At 36.0% G+C, this 19,079-nt stretch overlaps 1 protein-coding gene across 1 annotated transcript; it reads left to right on the forward strand.

Moving 5' to 3' along the window:
* The first annotated feature begins 1,231 nt into the window (after positions 1 to 1,231).
* abhd2a (abhydrolase domain containing 2, acylglycerol lipase a) lies at positions 1,232 to 16,208 on the forward strand. The gene is made up of 11 exons (XM_056259154.1): positions 1,232 to 1,403; positions 3,201 to 3,301; positions 4,519 to 4,734; positions 8,551 to 8,726; positions 9,385 to 9,552; positions 10,613 to 10,796; positions 12,621 to 12,713; positions 12,998 to 13,099; positions 14,055 to 14,124; positions 14,226 to 14,310; positions 15,617 to 16,208. The coding sequence occupies exons 3-11, from the start codon at positions 4,526 to 4,528 to the stop codon at positions 15,829 to 15,831; spliced, it is 1,302 nt and encodes a 433-aa protein (XP_056115129.1). The 5' UTR covers positions 1,232 to 1,403; positions 3,201 to 3,301; positions 4,519 to 4,525; the 3' UTR covers positions 15,832 to 16,208.
* The last annotated feature ends 2,871 nt before the right edge of the window (positions 16,209 to 19,079 follow it).

A 19,079-nucleotide genomic window follows, 5' to 3' on the forward strand; every position in this document is an offset into this window, starting at 1 on the left:
CCTCATGGGATAGTAAAGTGTCCATCTTAGGCCTATGCACACTTCAGAATCTCACCGAAGCAGTCGGTCATCTGTGTACTTTTTGCCTATACTCTTTTATGAGTACTGTTGGTGCGTTCAAGTCATCTCGTAAAGATCGTAGACTATTTATTTGAACGCACACGAACACCAATGTCGTAAATACGAGTGGGAATTCGCTTCAGTTAATCAGTTGTAGTCCATGTTTGCACTTTTGAACACCCATCACCATCACAATTCTGTTTAAACACTAAACAAATACCTAAGTTCAACATTTTGCATGTTTGTTTTGGAGAAAATGCCAATTTTTTAAATGTATGTTGCCCAATCAGTGTGCTTCAGGATTTAGTTAAAGTATTTCTTAAATGGGCTAATGTTTATATGAGAGTTTAAATGTGCCTTTCGGTCCAGGGGAATGTTTACCATTTATTTCTGCTCCGCCCCCTACTGGAACAGACAGGAGATGTTCAAAAAAAGTGTTAAAAATGTCCTTTTACAATAATTTCATGGTTGTTAGGTATAGATCACACTACTCTTCTAAACAATGTCAATCTATATAGCCAAGAGAAGTAGAATTTTATGTATTATATTTTGTATGCTCTAGTCTAGTATATAAAATATGACCTAATCGTCTAATCTCAATGCACTTCAAAAATATGTAATGCCATTTCACAAGGTGGAGCTAGTTTGCAACCAATAACAACCTGCAGCTATAAACAAGATAGATATCAATACTAAACAGCAGCACAAAACCTTTGACATTCTATACTAAATAACACTTAAGAACACTATGAATATTTTGAGACATGTCTGATTATGGGGACAAAGGTAAAAAAAAAAAAAAGTCACCTAAGTAGGTGACAAGGGCAGTTATTGGTTGATGTTATCGAGAAAATACAATTGTATACAATATACAAAAACAAATATACTAATGTATACTGTAATACAGTTAGAAGGTAGACGACATTGTAACCTAAATACAAAATAATTTAGGTTATTATTATTTTTAACTCCTGAGGCGAACCACCTTCCTCCCATTTGCAGCCAGTACATGAGTAGGGCCTACATGCTCATGGAAGAGTACACTCTTCCATACTCAGTAGGCCTACATGCACTTGAAACGTGCACTCTAAAAAAGGAGGCGGTGCTCCATGACATAACTGCTTTATTTAGCCAATAGGCCGCGTGATATGTAAATGACTTCTTCTAAAGCAGGAAGTGCGCTGCGCGTCTGTCTGTAGATGAGACGAGAAGGAAGAAAATGCTAGAAAGGGGACCGCGGATAATACAACGCTAAGTAAACACACCGTGTCCTAAGGAGAGAGGACAAATCTACATTTGACCAATACAGAAAGGGAGCTGTTTGTGATAGATTGGGGAACGAGGTATGATGCGTTCATCTGCACTGAATACGATGCGTTTTATTCTACTTGTGTATGTGTAGTAGGGGTGTCGTCGCGTTTTCCTGTAAATTACACTGCTCATCTTAACAACATTCTGCGGTTTTTAACATAACAGTATTTTTTTTTTTTTTTTTTTTTTTTTTTTTTAATCAACCTAGTGTTTTCCCCCCACATTAGCTATGTCTTAAGCGGATGTTTGTGTATATAACGTATGTCATACGTAACGTTGTCCATCACACTAACATCATGGACACATGATTCCTGTTTTACCCTTTTGACATCTGCAATGCCACTTGTTTTTACACACACTGTATATAAATCTACAAATCACAGGATATGTCAGTATGTGAGGTTGTTTTGAAGTAATGGCAGATGCTGGGCCTTATTTTGCAGGATAACAATCTTAACAATCACCACACTGTCACGATCATCATAACACCACCATTAAGTGTGTGTTTAACTGTTTATATGCTTTAATAATACTCTGATAAATACTTTTTGATATTTAACACCTTGATAATTTCAATGCCATTAAGGAGTGCATGTGGAGAGCATGTCCAGGTTATTTATTTTTCTTTCTATATATATATATATATATATATATATGTGTGTGTGTGTGTGTGTGTGTGTGTGTGTATATATATATATATATATATATATGTATATATATATATATATATATGTATATATATATATGTGTGTGAAAATGAAGTCTGGTTGTAACATTACTTTTTTTTTTTACCCCTCCATTCTCATTACTGTAATGCAACCATGAGGTTTTACGTTTACTATTTCCATTATTTTTAATGATGATGTTCATTGTGCAATATGGTTGTTTTTATTGCTCCATTACACTAATAAGGTTATGATTTGTATTAAAATAGAGAAGTACAACAAATGCAATATACATACTTTTAAATTGTGTGTATGTGCTGTATACAAACATTATTTCCACTGATATGTTAAACCTATTTAAATATGAATTGTATGAACAATACAAAGCAAAGTTTTGTTTTATGATGCTGACGTCTTTGAATGATATAATGACCTGTTAAGAGTTATGTAATCACGTTTATTGATGTTATTAATGGATTTTTGTAAAACAAAATTGTGTTGTATATATTTTTAATTATATTTCTCTTCAAGGTGATTTTTGCCCTCACATAATTTTATAGGAGATTACACGCCAAATTTGGATCGTTTTGGATTATCTTTGATTAGTGATTGTTGCTGGCTGTATTTGCTTTATAATGTACTATTGCATTCATTTTATTCATTCAGATTAATTTCACAAAGCTCATCCTCGTGGATGGATACAAAAACAAGTACACTCTTCCTCTTTTAATTAGGGGACAAAATTCACATGTAGTGCATTTGTGAACTTGATGCATGTTAAGACCGAAATGAGCATGGTCTCAGGGAATCAAGTTGACAGGTGCATTTCCTCACAATTAAAAATTGAAGTCTTCCTGAGTTAGCAGGGCTAGATCAAGTACCCTGTGCCTTAAGATTATCTAATTGAAATCAAGAAATTTCCTTTAATTGAATTTAGCACTCAATTTATATAAGTCTTGTGTTCCACTAAAGAAAGAAAATCATACGTTTGTAATGAGATGAAGAGGAGAACTGCCATTTTGGGTGAATTATTCCTTTAATATGCATACAGCTGCTAGTTAAGGTATTAACATGGGCTTTGTACTTGTTGACACTGTTAGTCATCAACCTTATCTTATCGTTTCTAATGCGTGTGTCACTGTTCTTTCTTTTCCTCCTTCAAAGAATTGACCAGATCACTGTGACCTAAAATCCACGCCCATAATATCCTCGCTCTTCATCAAAGAATACGAAATCGCATTCAAGGACCCCATCTAACCTACAAAGTAAGTTACTCCATCAGTTTCTTTTATCAACTAGCTATTGTTTGAATGGGTTTCCCCTAAAGGCCCATTCACATCAGGACGATAACTATAAAGATAACTTTAACGATGATTATACAGTATTAGTGTCCATGATATTGTAAGTGAGCGCTGCAGATTTGTCGTCTTCTGTTTTAAATGCCTGAGCTCTATTACTCTTTCCCCAGGAAGTGGTTAGGACTGTAGACGTAGTCTTTGACAAAAACACAATTTTCTCAGCTTTTTGCTCAAAATTGTGCTTTTTTATGAAACTTATCCTCATACAAGTCTTGATTAAAAAAAAATAATAATACATGAAGCTAATATAAAATAGACTTTTTTTTGTTTAAAAGCCGAGAGTCTGTACTTCTTTCTTTTGATATATTGTATTTTTAGATATTCATGCAACAAACTATTCTGCAGGCCATGCAATTTTTGATAAAAAAAATGACCAAAAACGCTGGCGGTGGCTGGCAACTTGATAATAAATAATAAAAACGCTGGCGGGAAAAGAGTTAAAGTAGGATGGATTCTGATTGGCTGTCAATGTTTTTAATGTTCATCAGCTGGGAAAAATCGTTCTGAAAGTGATTCCAATTATATTGTTTCTCTGTGCCGTTATAGTTGTGGTGTGGACTCTGCTATTCTTTTATATTTACAATGATATCTAGAACTGTATCATTATCGTTACAATTATCACACACTCCATGATTGACAGATTGTTAATACTGTGTTGTCTGTGTGGTAATTATGTCGGGCAAGAAATCCAAACGTTCGCCTATCATACACTGACCTCAAATATGGCTAATGCCACTTTACATGTCCGCTCGTACTAACCTTAATCTGTGCACTATTATTAGGCGCGTATCCAAGTGTTAGTATTTCTCTGTAATATTTCTCTGTAATGTAGCAATGTTACATCTAATATTCTTTCTCAACCCTGACCTCCAGTATATTTAAGTAATTGAATTAATATCATAAAAGTGCGACTAATGGGTTCAACAACTACCTGTCGACTGAAAAAATCTTTGGTCGACGGCAACTGTGTTGTTTTCCATTTGTCTGACTGCACATTGGAATATTTTAAACCAAATATAGATCCTCATATAATGTCATGTGACCTCATAGATCATCCTTTATTCTTCATTGTATTGTAGGTTACCCAAACATGGCATCAGTCATCTGTTATTGTTGATTTTCAGCGCAAATATGAACACTCACGAATCGGAGGTATACACGGTGGCACCGGAGATGCCCGCGATGTTTGACGGCATGAAGTTGGCGGCGGTGGCCACAGTTCTCTACGTCATCGTCCGGTGCCTAAACTTGAAAAGTCCCACAGCTCCACCAGACCTCACTTACCAGGAAACAACACTCAACCACTTCCTGCTCAAGTCCTGTCCTATCCTGACCAAAGAGTGAGTGTGACAGTTTAGATTATCATTTCACTGGAGTTACCGTGTCTACTGAGTGAGTAAACCACATCTCAGAATAGCTTAGAGGCTGTTCCTGAAACTGCGCTGCTTTTAGCATGTGGTTGCTAAGGCTAATGCGGTGCTCCTAGAATCCCTTACATAAATATACACTATCGTTCAAAAGTTTGGGATCAGAACGATTCTTTTTTGGAGAAATTATTTTATTAATACATTTTATAATTTTTGGTTCCTATTTCAAGTAAATGCTGTTCTAATGAACTTTCAATTCTTCAAAGAATTTTATTTTAAAACAATTATCAAAGTTTCCACAAAAATATTAAGCAGCACAACTGTTTTCAATAATACTAATTAATGTTTCTTGAGCAGCAAATCAGAATATTAGAATGATTTCTGAACAGTCATGTGACACTGAAGACTGGAGTAATGATGCTGTAAATTCAGTTTTGACAGCACAGGAATAAATTAATAAATCTAAAATATATTAAACCAGTTATTTTAGATTATAATAATACTTCACAATATTACGGTTTTACTCTATTTTCGATCAAATAAATGCAGCCTTGGTGAAGATAAGAGACTTCTGTTGACCCCAAACTGTCCGGACCTATAATTTAGTCATTTTTATTATTTTCTTTATATTTCTTTTTAGCTTTAATTGTATTTCAGTTTTATTTTGATTATTAAAACTATTTTGAAAACAAATTTGAATAAAATAAAGGCTTTTTCATGCTCACATCCAACAACAGTGGATTCAGTTCATGTAAACGGTGAGGTGCAGCTTCAAGAATTTATTGTGAGCTGAAACAACATATGGTTATTATACTGTTTATATTTGAGGCCAAGACAAAGCATGCCTTTCCAATAACATCAGCAGAAATGTTTGTGTACCTGGACTGCTATTGTATAGTGTGTAATACACTTGACAGGGTGATTCATCAAGTCTTGGCAATGTTAATGTTTCAATTCCACGTGATGGTAATCGTTCATTTGCTTGTTGTAGCACAGAATCTGCAATTAAAATGAGAAACATGTCTTCTGGAGACCGTTTTGCACGCATTGACCTCCGAAGTTGTCTGTTGCACTGTGCGGGTGTGTGTTACTTTTGTGACTCCCAGCTGGTTATGTAATCATTATTTTCCAGTACAGCTACTACACTAGGGGCCAAGAGATCAATCGGCAAAAAAAAAAAACAGCCCATTGTCCGTACTTATCCTTATCTCTTCAGTGCCAAAATTAACTTGGCTAGAGGATTGTCTAGCAAAAACGCCTTTTAAGAAAACAACGGCTTTAGACCATTTAGAGTTATTTTCCGTAGGTTATTTTCTCAAGCATTGATAATAGTCGGGCATGCCTGTGATGTTGCATTGTGGGTCTGGACTTTGGAGCATTATTAGGCGTGTCACGCCAACGCTGCCCTGCCGCTGCATGCTTCCTTGTTTTTTTTTATCTTTTATGCTTGCGGATGACTGCAGCTCAGTCAACAAAGAGAGGAATGGTTCAAGATGAAGTACAGGGAACAAAAAAGCCTGTTTCTAGACAGTTCTGTGGTTAGTTAAGTAACACTCAAGCCTTGTTTGTCAACATTCCTGGTTATTTAAAGCGAGTATGCATTTGTGGTGCTTATTTTATCTGCCCTAGGAACTTAACTCACCTCAAATGCCTTGTTTTTTTATGGTAAAGCCGTCTGTGCTGATCCTCTTGTCTTCTTATTTGACCGTGTCCTAGTGAGCAGATTAAACCAGCCGGGCTTTCCCTCACATCTCATAACCGATATTTTAAGGGAAATCACATATAATAGACACTGGTTATGTAGCTACGCTTGAGGCTATCGTGAGAGCATCTTATGTAATACTTCAGGAGGTGTGGAATAGATCGCAGTGACCGTGAGATGTGGAAAGGTGTTTTGTGTACTTTGTTTACTGCTGTTTTTAGCCTCACTTTGTGGGAATAAACGTGGTTTAAGTGGTCTGGGTGCCTGTAGGCATCAGAGCAAAGGAGGGTCGAGTTGATTCATTGTCAATGAGAAAGAGTCTTATGAGATGTTACAGCTCAAAACAGGGATGCTCTAGTTGCGTTGCGTCTCCAAACAGTAAAATTCTAGAATTTGTACCTCTCATAACAGTGATACTCTGAAATGTTGTCTCTAATGGTGATATTCCAGAAAGTTACATCTACAAACAGTAGCTAATTATGTAGGGTTTTTTTTAATATCACTTGGTTATTCGAGGAAATCTGCTTAACATTTGATTAATTGTTGTTACTTAAAACTTTACAGATTAATTCAAATTTCAAGAAGCCTTTTTTTGTTTAAAAAAATATGTCCCTACTGCTGGTTGGCTTCAAGTGTGTCTTCAACAGTGTTTCTCAGAAATAGCATACTGTACCTTTAATTTTTGCCCCTTTTCAAATTTAATTAAGTCCTAAAGTTCATGGTATGAATTAAAATTAATTTGTCAGCCATTATTCACAAGTAAACATTTATGTCTTCAGTAATGGTCCCTGCATTAGCTGCAATGTAAATTAATGTCAAATCACTTAATAATCATGTAAGAAATATTAGTAGTACAGTACAATTTTTTTTAGTGCTTTTGAAAGGAGTCTCTTATGCTCACCAAGGCTCACCATTTATATGATCACAAATACAGTAAAAACATTTCAAACTGTGACTATTTCACAATATGACGTTATTTTAATATTTACAAATATAATTTCTTTATGTGATGCAATGCTGAATTTTCAGCTTTACTACAGTCTTCATTGTCACATGATTTTTTAGAAAAATCATTCTAATATGCTGATTTACCGCTCAAGACAAATTTCTTACTTTTAATGCTGAAAACTGAGATGCATTTGCTTTTTAAGATTCTTTAATGAATAGAAAGTTCAAAAGAACAGCGTTTATTTGAGAGCTTTGTTAGATTGTAAAGGTTTTTACTGTCACTTGATACATTTAATGTGTCCTTGCTGAGTAAAACTATTAATTTCTTACTGACCCCAAACTTTTGAACAGTAGAGTATTATTTTATATTGTATTAGTTATGTATGAATTGAGATAATAGTAGTGGCGATTGCAACAAAGAACTGACTAATAGTTTGGTTCACTTATTATAATCATTAATCACTATAAAATAAAGCTTTTTCAGTTGTCAGTGGAAAAACCTTTCTCTATTTTGGGCCTCTGCCCTTTTATCACAGTAATTGTATAATTTCTTATATTTTATATATAGACAAACAGCTGATAAAAATGCTTTTACTTCATCCTGCCCACACAAGTGTAATATCCATTACCCCTTCATGAGCACATTTCACCATAAATCGTATTGTTCTCAGAGAAATCCAGTTCATTCCTATGAGACAGTTACACGGACAACCTACGAGCTTAGCAAAGGGTCAGTGTGTAATTGGTTAAAGCCTAATTGGTGGGCGGGACTATTACATAACTGCAGCGTGCACCTCTGTGATGCCGCATGGTGACCTGTCCCAGTGCCTGCTTAGTATACAGACCCAGAAACAAACCTTAAAGCACTGCAGAAATGTGGGCCGCTACACTAATCGTTCATAATCATCAGAAAAATATGCACATTCTGTATGTTTTCTTTTGATGAAACATGAACCTAGAAACACAATCTTAACCATTGATTTAACAGCAGTTTCTTTTGTTTTTCGAAATGACCTATGCCACACCGATTGCACCTATTTTTGTTTTCGATTAATTCTCATCTATCTGAGCTGACTATAGGCCACCTTTTTGAAGTCATGTACCTCTGTGTAAACCTGAGATTTTGTTTCATGTTCTAGGTACATTCCTCCTCTGCTATGGGGTAAAAGCGGTCATCTGCAGACAGCCCTTTATGGAAAGTTGGGTCGGGTCAGTTCACCTCACCCGTTCGGCCTGCGCAAATATCTGCCCATGCAGGACGGGGCCACTGCAACTTTTGACCTCTTTGAACCCCTGGCGGATCATCAGTCTGGAGGTCAGTGCCATGTAGTCGGGCGCATTTAGTCTGTAACACTACTCTGCTATGTGGAAACCTGATAAATGAAAGTCTCACGCTCGGGTTCAAGGAGAAAGTATCACTTAAATTACATTTGAATAGTTTGCTTACTCGTCGTTCGTCTGAAAAAGAGATAAAGCAACAAAGATCAATGTGAAATGCCATTTGCAACCATTTTACTTCTGTAATGTGATCTTTGTGAGGAAAACAGAATATTATTTATAAAAATCTCTTTTTTAAAGTTATAAATTAACAATTTGAAATAACAATTGCACAAAATAAGATTTTTTCAAAAGACCATAAATATGTTGATATTTAAGATGTAACACAGCACAGAAATTAAATTAATAAAGTATATAAATTAAATAAAACATCCTTCTGTCCTATTGCATTATGTCAATGGATTAGAAAGTTGAGTTTATGCAGTTTTGTTGTTGTACAAACAATGTATTTTGCGCTTGTTTGCTTTGTCCCAACATTGTGACACATTACCTGGAAAAGAAAAGATAAACGCACTAAATTTGCTTGGTAACGTTGATCAACTCAAGCATTTGACTGCATACATTTGCATGTATTTGTCTACATGTGTAATTTCTTCCACATCAAGCGCTCTTAATGTTTTGTGTTGGTTTCGCAGAGGACGTCACCATGGTCATTTGTCCTGGCATTGGGAACCACAGTGAGAAGCACTATATCCGCACCTTTGTGGACCATTCGCAGAAACAGGGCTACCGATGTGCTGTGCTCAATCACCTCGGGGCCTTGCCGAACATTGAGCTCACCTCCCCTCGCATGTTCACCTACGGTACGAACCTCTTGTGCAGTATGATGAACAAATGTGTTTATCCAGGAAATGTCATATTTCTGGAGTGATACTCTGAATGAATAAAGTTATTGAATAAAGCTTGTTTGGTGCGCACCAGGGTCTGGATGGCAGCGTTCACACATGTTCAAATGAACCGCACTAACAGAGCAATCGCACCAGGGTTCAGTTTAATCGAACCAAACATGCCAAGTGTGAACACACCCTTACAGTGTTTTAATTACAGTTAATGTAATTATTCTGGTCCTATTTGCCCTTCTCCGAGTGAGACTCAAACCAGCGTCTCTGGAGTTAAATTAAAAAAATATCCTGACTGTTCCAAGCTTTAAAATGGTAACTGAGATTTTGAAGCTCAAAAAAGTGCATCTATCCATCATAAAATTAATCCATATTGCTCCAGGGGGTTAATAAAGGCTTTCTGAAGCGACACGATGCATTTTTGTCGGACAAATATCCATATTTATAACTTTATAAACTAGAATCACTGGCTTCCGGTAACGGTCGTACGCAAGTCTAGTTCCAGTGGAAGAGTGACCTCTGACCCGACGCATGACAAATGTGGAAGCACAGAGGATAGAGCAAAACAAAACACCGGTCATGAATTAGAAGTCTAAAACAAGAATGTTTAAAGAGAAATGATGGAAGCGCTTGCGTTTGATGCCCAGCCCTATTTGTTTTAACCCCTAGAGGCATCTACTCCTACATCCTACGTCATGCGTCGGGTCAGAGGTCACTGTTCCGCCGGAACTAGACTCTCGTACAGCCGTTACCGGAAGCCAGTGATTTTATCCCCTGGAGCCGTATGGATTACTTTTATGATGGATGGATGTGCTTTTTTGGCTTCAAAAACCAAGGCACCATTCACTCCCATTATAAAGCTTGGAAGTGCCAGGATATTTTTTTAATATAACTCTAATTGTTTTTGGCTGAATAAGAAAGTCATATACACCTAAGATGGCTTGAGGTTGAGTAAATTATGGGATCATTTTAATTTTAACCCTTTGTTATATATAGTGTCTAAGTATTTTTTTTCTTTCCGTAGGTTGTACATGGGAGTTCGCAGCAATGGTTGGCTTCATTAAAAAAACATATCCCCAAACCAAACTTATTGTCGTGGGCTTCAGTCTGGGGGGAAATATCGTCTGCAAGTTCCTGGGAGAGAACCGTACCAACCAGGAGCGGGTTCTGTGCTGTGTTAGCGTGTGCCAGGGCTACAGTGCACTAAGGTGAGTCACTCGGTTCTCTGACAGAAGCTACATAATACCTGATGTTGCTCCAGAGGGGTGTGGAACGGGGATTCATGAAGCCATGGGCGAAATGCCCAGATTCAAATTCTGCCAGCTTGCTTTGAGTACGAGTTAGACCATTTTGCTACTGCTTTCAGTGGACGACGGCTGAACTCTAGATAAGAATTAACAGTGTGTACATTGTACTTACCGGTAGTTATTTAAAAGAGGCACAGATGGTCTCAGTATTGTGTCCGCCTGTTTCCTCCGCTTGACATTTGCATATTGCATGAAACTCGTTTGTTTGTACATTTGTACAAGCATATCTCTGTTAGCCTGAATAGAGCCTCCCTAACGGCACTCTTCAAAAATTGAAGTGACATAAACTGTGAATTTCCAGGGCATGTTTGCACCCTCCAAAAGGAAGTCAAATGTACTAAGCACCCTTTATTTCAACATTTCTTTTTTAAAGAAATTAATACTCTTGATTCATTTAATGTATCCTTGATGAATAATAAGTTAAATTTAAAATGTTTAAAAGATTTCTATTTGGAATAAATGCAGTTCTTTTTAACTTGCGCAGAAATTTGAAGCAGCAACTGTTTTCAACATTGACAATCTTGAGCAGCAAATCATCATATTAGAATGTTTTTATGTGCATATTTTTTTTTCTTGACACTGCAGACTTGTGTAATGATGCTGAAAATAAAGTATTTACAGTATTATTTAATAATAGACTTAAAATTTGCATGATATGTAGATCTAATTTAATATTTTGGATATTTCGAGCAACAAAAAAGTCATTGAATACTTGTACCCACTGGCTATAAAGATGTCAGACATGTCAACACTAAAGAGCACCATAGCAACTGGTCTAACAACCAAACAGTGAGCATCACTGTCAGAGAATAAGCTTGTGATTGAGTTGAGCAGAAGCAGCTCTGGAATGCAGTGGGTGTGTTTGGACTTTAGTAAATCTGAAGCCACACCTTTGCTGTCTGTTCTGTTTGTCAGCAGCTCTGCTGGGTTTTTCTACAGCATGTCCACACACTTGGCACTGCCAAAACAGTCTAGCTCTGCCTTCAGACCGGATTACTGAATCTATAAAGCCCCTGCTAATCTGCTGTCCCCGATTATCTGCCGGATTATTATATTCAAGATCCCTTTTAATGCACCTTATGAATTTAGATGGAATTGATATTGAAGGGCTCATGCATATCATAGTTGTTTGTTTCTAGGTCCACTTAATCAGCATTATGAGTCTAATATATACTGCTGTTCAAAAAGGTTTGGGATCGGTAAGATTTTTAATGTTTTTAAAAGAAGTCTATTATGCTCATCAAGGCTTATAATTTATTTGATTAAAAATGCCACAAAAAACTGCAATATTGTTAAAAATTATGACAGTTTAAAATGACTGTTTTCTATTTGAATATATTTTAAAATATAATTTATTTCTATGATGCAAAGCTGAATTTTCAGCATCATTACTCCAGTCTTCAGTGTCACATGGTCCTTCAGAAATCATTCTAATATGCTGATTTGATGCTCAAAAAACATTAATTATTATTATCAATGTTGAAAACAGTGGACAATTTTTCATTTATTTAAAACAGAATCTTTTGTAACATTATAAATGTCTTTACTGTAACTTGATCAATTGTATCCTTGCTGAATAGAAGTATTGATTTATATATATATATATCATTTGATTGTTATTTAGTGTTTTTACCCATCATAACATTTAAAAGTATGAAAGAAACACACACTTTTTTTTTTAAATTGCGTTTAAAACTTGTGTTGTGTGCTTGTGTTTTACTTCAGAGCTCAGGAGACGTTTCTGCAGTGGGACCAGTGTCGTCGTTTCTATAACTTCCTCATGGCCGACAACATGAAGAAGATCATTTTGTCCCACAGGTACCGTTCATCTTGTCTTCGGCATTGAATCTTGACAGATGTCGCTGTGAGCAGTGTTTAGTGGCCAGCTGTGACATTCACTCTTCTCCTGAAACTGTTATGAGCTCACATGTTCTTTTGCAATCAAGCCATTAGGAAACCTCAGAATAATTTACAGTAATGCTGTCTCTGATGATACAAAAACAAGATAAATGTACTGCCTTCTGAGTGGTAAGAGTATACAAATCTAACCACTGAGTTGTCATTTGAACAGAGTCAGGAAAGCGTTTCTTTTTGTTCAACAGGAGCTCCTTGTTCGGTGTGGGCTCCACTAAAATGGTGGATGCAGATCTGAGCCGGCTCTATACTGCCACATCACTCATGCAGATCGATGACAACATCATGAGGTGAGTGCAAGGAAATTGCTAAATGTGATTTTCTAACGGTCTTGTGAAACCGAGACAAGAGACACATTTTGAGACTCGAGAATTGTGATAGACCACACACTGAGAAACATTAGTATTTTTAGGGGTTATTTTAAGTCTCTGAAATTGAATCTTCACTCCGCATTGTCAAAGAATGTTTTGTGCTGTTATTTATAGAATACCATGTTTACCATAGCTATTGTTACCGCAATAAAAGTGTGCTTATATGCTGTTAGCAATGCATTTATTTACAGGATCTAGTTTAACTCTTTCCCTGCCAGCGTTTCTTTTTTTATTTAAGTTGCCAGCCATCGCCAGCATTTTTGATAATGTTCACTAAATATGGCCCACAGAATATTTTTTGTTGTATGAATATCTGAACATGCAATATATCAAAAGACAGAACAGAGTCTCTGCTTTAAAAATCATGCTTTTTTTTATCAACAAATTAATGTGGATGCGTTTCATAAAAAATGCAACATTTTCTGCACAAGCAATGCTTTTATCACTTGTTTCTCCTCCTCCTTCGCCCTGTGTTTTGATCCTGAGATTCTGTATTCTTTCAAAATATGTGTAATAGCGCCCCCTACCTTATAACCGCGGAAAATTCCGTCAATCACGGGGAAGAGTTTTTATAAAATTTTACATGTATACAAATGTTTGTAACATTTGTAAACAATAATGCACTCTGAACATTAATTAAAAAACGAACAGTAGTATATTTATAAATGAACCTAGAATAATAAATTATATACAATTTTTTATATTATTAGTTCTTCATATCTAATGCTAATAACTAATGTTAATGTATTCAATTTTCTAAATCTAGTTTCAGTACAAAAGTTTCCATATGCTGTATATTAGTAGGCATACTAATATACTACTAGTATATTAGTATACTATTCCTAGTATAGAAAGATGTCAATTTGTTTTTTAGAAAATTCCATGGTCACAACTCTCTGAAGGAATACTACGAGAAGGAGAGCTGTGTTCATTACATTCATAATGTGAGTAAAATGATAATGGAATTTAGTGAAACATTTTCGAGAGTCTAAGGAAATGTGTGTTGGCTTCCTGTTTGTGACTAGTTTTTCTTGCTGTGTTGCAGATAAATGTGCCTCTGCTGCTGGTGAACTCGGCTGATGATCCGCTTGTGCACAACACGTTGCTCACCATTCCTCGCACACTCGCAGGTACAGCACTGCACACCAAACTATCAAAAGTCTGAAAAGAATGACATGGGGAAAACCAAAGAGTGTAGTTTGTAGTAAGAATAGTTATTTTCACATTTTCCGAAGAAAATGTGCTTGACCATGATAAATGTGCCGCCAGATTGCTATAACTAGTGGTGAAGTGGAAGAGATGATCTGTTCACTTCACGATGATCGGTGCGACTTCGTAGTCAGTGAAAATGTAGTCGCGATTTTGTCATATTGCACAATGGCTAAATTGATAATCACGGTTATTCTGCTCAAAATTATAATCACAACGATTGTTGTTATTTGAGAAATGTATTTTTTACATTTCATCAGAATTATTTCCCTTTTATCTATAAGCACATATCCTGTGTTGCGCAGCACGTTTGAGCTTTCGCAAGAACCAATGAGGTGGATTCTCATGTGTCATGTGTGAGTTTCTGTTTTTGTTTGATGATTAATGTTTAAATATGAATAAAAGCCTAAATTCAATCTGCTCATCACATAATGCGATCGTGTCTCTTCATAAAATTTGGACTAAACTGCTGAAATTCATATGAATTCGTTTTTTTACAATCTCTTTATGAACTTTTTGAAGCGTCAAAGTGGTAGTTGTGTAACTGTCTATGGAGGGACAGAAAGCTCTCAGATTTCATCAAAGATCTTCATTTGTGTTCTGAAGATGAACGGAAGTTTTACAGGTTAGGAGCGACCTGAGGTTGAGTAATTGAAAGAATTTTCATTTTTGGGTGAATTATTGAATTATTAATTATTGGATATACTTTGAAATATTGAAAGGGATGCTAATTCCCTTTTTTTGGAGTGCTGTATTTTTCTTGTAGTCATTTCTGCCCACTTCGCATAGCTTCTCCTACTTCTTCAACATGCCTACACCCTATTTCCACAGTGATCTTTTATTAGATTATGACCTCATATGCCAAAAACACCCATAATTACTACAGAGCCCCACATAAATGCATGTGACTCATGAGATCTCTACTTGTTTAAACATACTCGTATATAATAAATATCGTGTCATAAGGCAAACTATGACACACTCTGGTCAACATTGGCGGTGTATTGAAACCTATTTATTGCTAAGTGTCAGTGTGACAGGAAGTCAGAGGAGGAAACCTGAGTGTTTTATTGTGTGTGTGAAAGAGCTCAGTATTGTTGAATATTACAGTGATTATAAAATGTCTCATGTTGTCATAAGATTTATCACATCGCCTACAATAGATGCTATTCTCTGTATTTGAGTTGTTGCAATTCTGAGATTCGTTGGTTCATTTTCACCTTCCAGAAAAGAAAGAAAACGTGATCTTCGCACTGACACTCCACGGCGGACACCTGGGTTTCTTCGAGGGCGCTGTGCTGTTCCCTCAGCCCCTCACCTGGATGGACAAGGTCATTGTCGGCTACGTTAATGCAATCTGCCAGTGGGAGAAACAGAAACCACCGTGCCTAAGTCAAGGCGCCCATTCCAACGAAACCAAATGCCAAGACAGTAAATCCTAACCGACCCGTCTCCGTTGCACCTCCACTGAGACATTTTCACCGCCGCACACGAGGGATCGGACAACTATTTTCAAGCGTTCACTGTCAGTGGGGAATATGCGTTTCTCTTTTGTATCACGGTTTATCAACGACATAAATCGTATCGACTTTTTCAAAGGAGAAAACGGAAAAGCCACTCGATGACCAAAAACAGTCAAATAACCGGTGTAGCGAGAGCACCTTTTTATATTCACTGTAGTTTGTAGTTGTTTCGATATGATCAGTATATCTTGCCCTCGAATTAGGACACTAAAAACTGATTAGTTTATCACTGCTAAATAGGATCTAACAGAGCTGAGTGAATCTCACAAAAAACATCCAAAGTCAAAAAAGGAAAAGGTTGGGGGAGGAATATTTTGGATAATATTAATAGTCAATATTTTGCATAAATAGAAAGACGCATATTTTTGGACAATTACAAATGTCAGCACTTTTGGTAAAATTTTTTTTTTTTGTAAATGTTTGGTGAATAACATTAAGATTCACCAAGAGAATGAGATTTTATGTCACAATGCAAAAATGTAATGGCCCTTAAAAATCTCTTTAGCTAAATAATTCATTCCTTCCTTTTGTTTTTGGATGGGAATACTACCTACATGTTTTTGACCACTTTTGTGAGATTCACCCTGCCAGCCATCTTATTAAACAGACCCGGCGAACTTCACTATACGTAACACGTGAGTTTATGGGAAGTGAGTGTTATGCAGGCACTGTGTGCTTCTGGATACGACCGGCACACCGTTTGAGTGCATAATAACATTTGATATTAAGTAGCTATCTTCGGTTTTTGGTCTGGTAACTGTTTTAAGCACAGGCTAGCATTCACGTCGCTCATATTTCAAAACTAACTGGACCTTTTCAAGTATACCAGGGTATGATGAGAAAAAGCGTGAATCTATACCAGTCCTTGTCGGTTGAATCCAAGTCACATTCCTAGTCGGATCAGTTTTTGTTTAGCACTTTTATATAATGTTTGCCATATGATCCGTTATGTTGTCATAAAGAGCTTAGAGAGATGATTAAAAATTAAAACAAGAGGGAGAGAGAAAACCTTGAATAAATTCCTGGATGATTCCTCCTGATCACAAGCCCGCTATGATACCACAAGCACTAAGACCCAGTTTTAGATGGCAAATCCCGTTGCGTTCAGATCTGCTGGAGAACAGCAGACACTGTTGCTGCAGTATTGACTCGTGTTTGTGGAGAACCATTGAAGTTGGTAGAACTAGATTGTGTAATGTGTTGATTTGGGACCCAGTGGGAGACAACAGTGCATTGCTAGGTGCATGTCTATGAAAACTGGTTACTTAAAGGGATTTGTGTTATTGTATTGTTTTTTTATTTATCTTGTTCATTTTCATTTCGCTGTTTTGTGCAATTACTTGATGCATTTATGTGTTTCTTTACTCTTGGTATCAAGACTGTCTGAAATGGAACTAATCTTTTTTTTGTTTGTTTTTTCTGTTACCCACTTGAATAATCAAATGCTGAGGGGAAAATCTATGTTTAAAATTTGAAGGGAACATTCAAAGTGTTGTTTCCAAAGGCCTGTGCGGATTCTCCAGACTCTTAAACCTTTAACACAGCGGTTTAGTGCAGTTAGATTTGATTTGTTTCAGGGAAGTCATCATATAAATGTGAATTTCACAAAATGCCCAGGTCATATTTCACCCCACAATAAAAAAGAAAGAAAGAAAGAAAGAAGATATTTTTAATTATACATATATTTAAATATATAATTATATATAATTTATAATGATATATATATCATAATTAGATTATTTAAATATATATTTCTACATATATTTAAAATATACATATTTTTACATTATCTTCATGGCAATTATGCAGTTTCCTTAATTTTTCTCAATATTCCACCAATAATTTCTTATTGTAACAGTATTTTTCTTACAATGGAAACAATATTGTTACAAGCAACACACACACACACACACACACACATGACACAAATTGAGAATTAAGGGTGAAATTTTCATTACAATGTTTGATTTTGGGATGAAATATTACTGGGCCATTTCTTGACCTGTTTTTTGAGATTACATGATCTTTATTGATTATCATCATGCTGCAGCTGTGAAAGAAAATGACGAGTCTTGCACACAAAACTATTTGCGTTTCCAAATGGAAAAGCCATTCGATGACCAAAAAAAAAAACAATCAAATAGCCTGTGTAGTGTTATGTATATTGTTTAATTGACAGTTAAGATTTGTCACCGATTGCTGGAAACCCTCAGTCATATGTTGTGAAAAATTTGCATTTCTTAACATATGTAATTGCCTTCATTATTAGTGTTTAGCTGTCAATAGTGATGCATCTTCTTAAAGGAGAAGGTGCCAACAGCACTTTTTAGTGTTATAAGTGTCAAAAGACAAGACTGATTTTTTTTTTTTTTTTTGCAATTAGCAGTTGAACGACGCCTCCTATGGGTTATCGGGTGTAAAAGCACTGAGGGGAATGTGCAGTTTCACAGAAAATCCCATCCGGATATTTAGTATTAATTGGTTTAGAGAGAGCGTTTACCCAACTCTGTTACCCCATCCCTGTTAGGTCTTGTTGTGTGAATTTGTTCTTGTCTTATTTCTTGAACCTTTGGAAAACAGCAAAATGGTGTTGTAAGTCTAAAAAGCTCCCGATTGGGTGTCAGTGTTCGGCTGTTTCCAGTGATCGGATCTATTTGGCCTTTTACACCAGCGCAAATTCAATCTCTGCTGTAACTCGATCCAGTTTGCCTTTCAGAATGTCTCTCACTTACTTTTTGCACACATGCTTATGTTGTACATCCTCTGCAAATGTTAACTAAATTTATTTGATGTGTATTTTACATTAATTTCAATGTTGTTATTTTTATGTTGTTATTCTTTAATGTACAAAAGTATGATTGTAAATGTGTACGTTAATGTTTGCATCATATCACCATGTCTGCTTATGAAAACTACCAACAAACTTGCATTGGCTGGTAAAAAAATATAAATGTTTAGTTGAAATATATTGATTGTTTATGGAAACCAAGGAACATTAATTTGTTTGATGATCAGCAATAACACTCTGAATTATTTTCTCTTTTTCTCCACGCCAAACCGAGATCATTAGCTGTTGTGTCAAATGGAGTTTAGAGAAAATGTATTCATGCTGCAGTCACAAATAGGAATTGTAAAAGGCCATATATAAAAAATATTTGTCTATTTGC

The sequence above is a fragment of the Rhinichthys klamathensis genome, unplaced genomic scaffold (genome assembly GCF_029890125.1).
Source record: "Rhinichthys klamathensis goyatoka isolate OS25496 unplaced genomic scaffold, OSU_Roscu_1.1 h1tg000165l_1, whole genome shotgun sequence".
NCBI classification, from domain to species: Eukaryota; Metazoa; Chordata; class Actinopteri; order Cypriniformes; family Leuciscidae; genus Rhinichthys; species Rhinichthys klamathensis.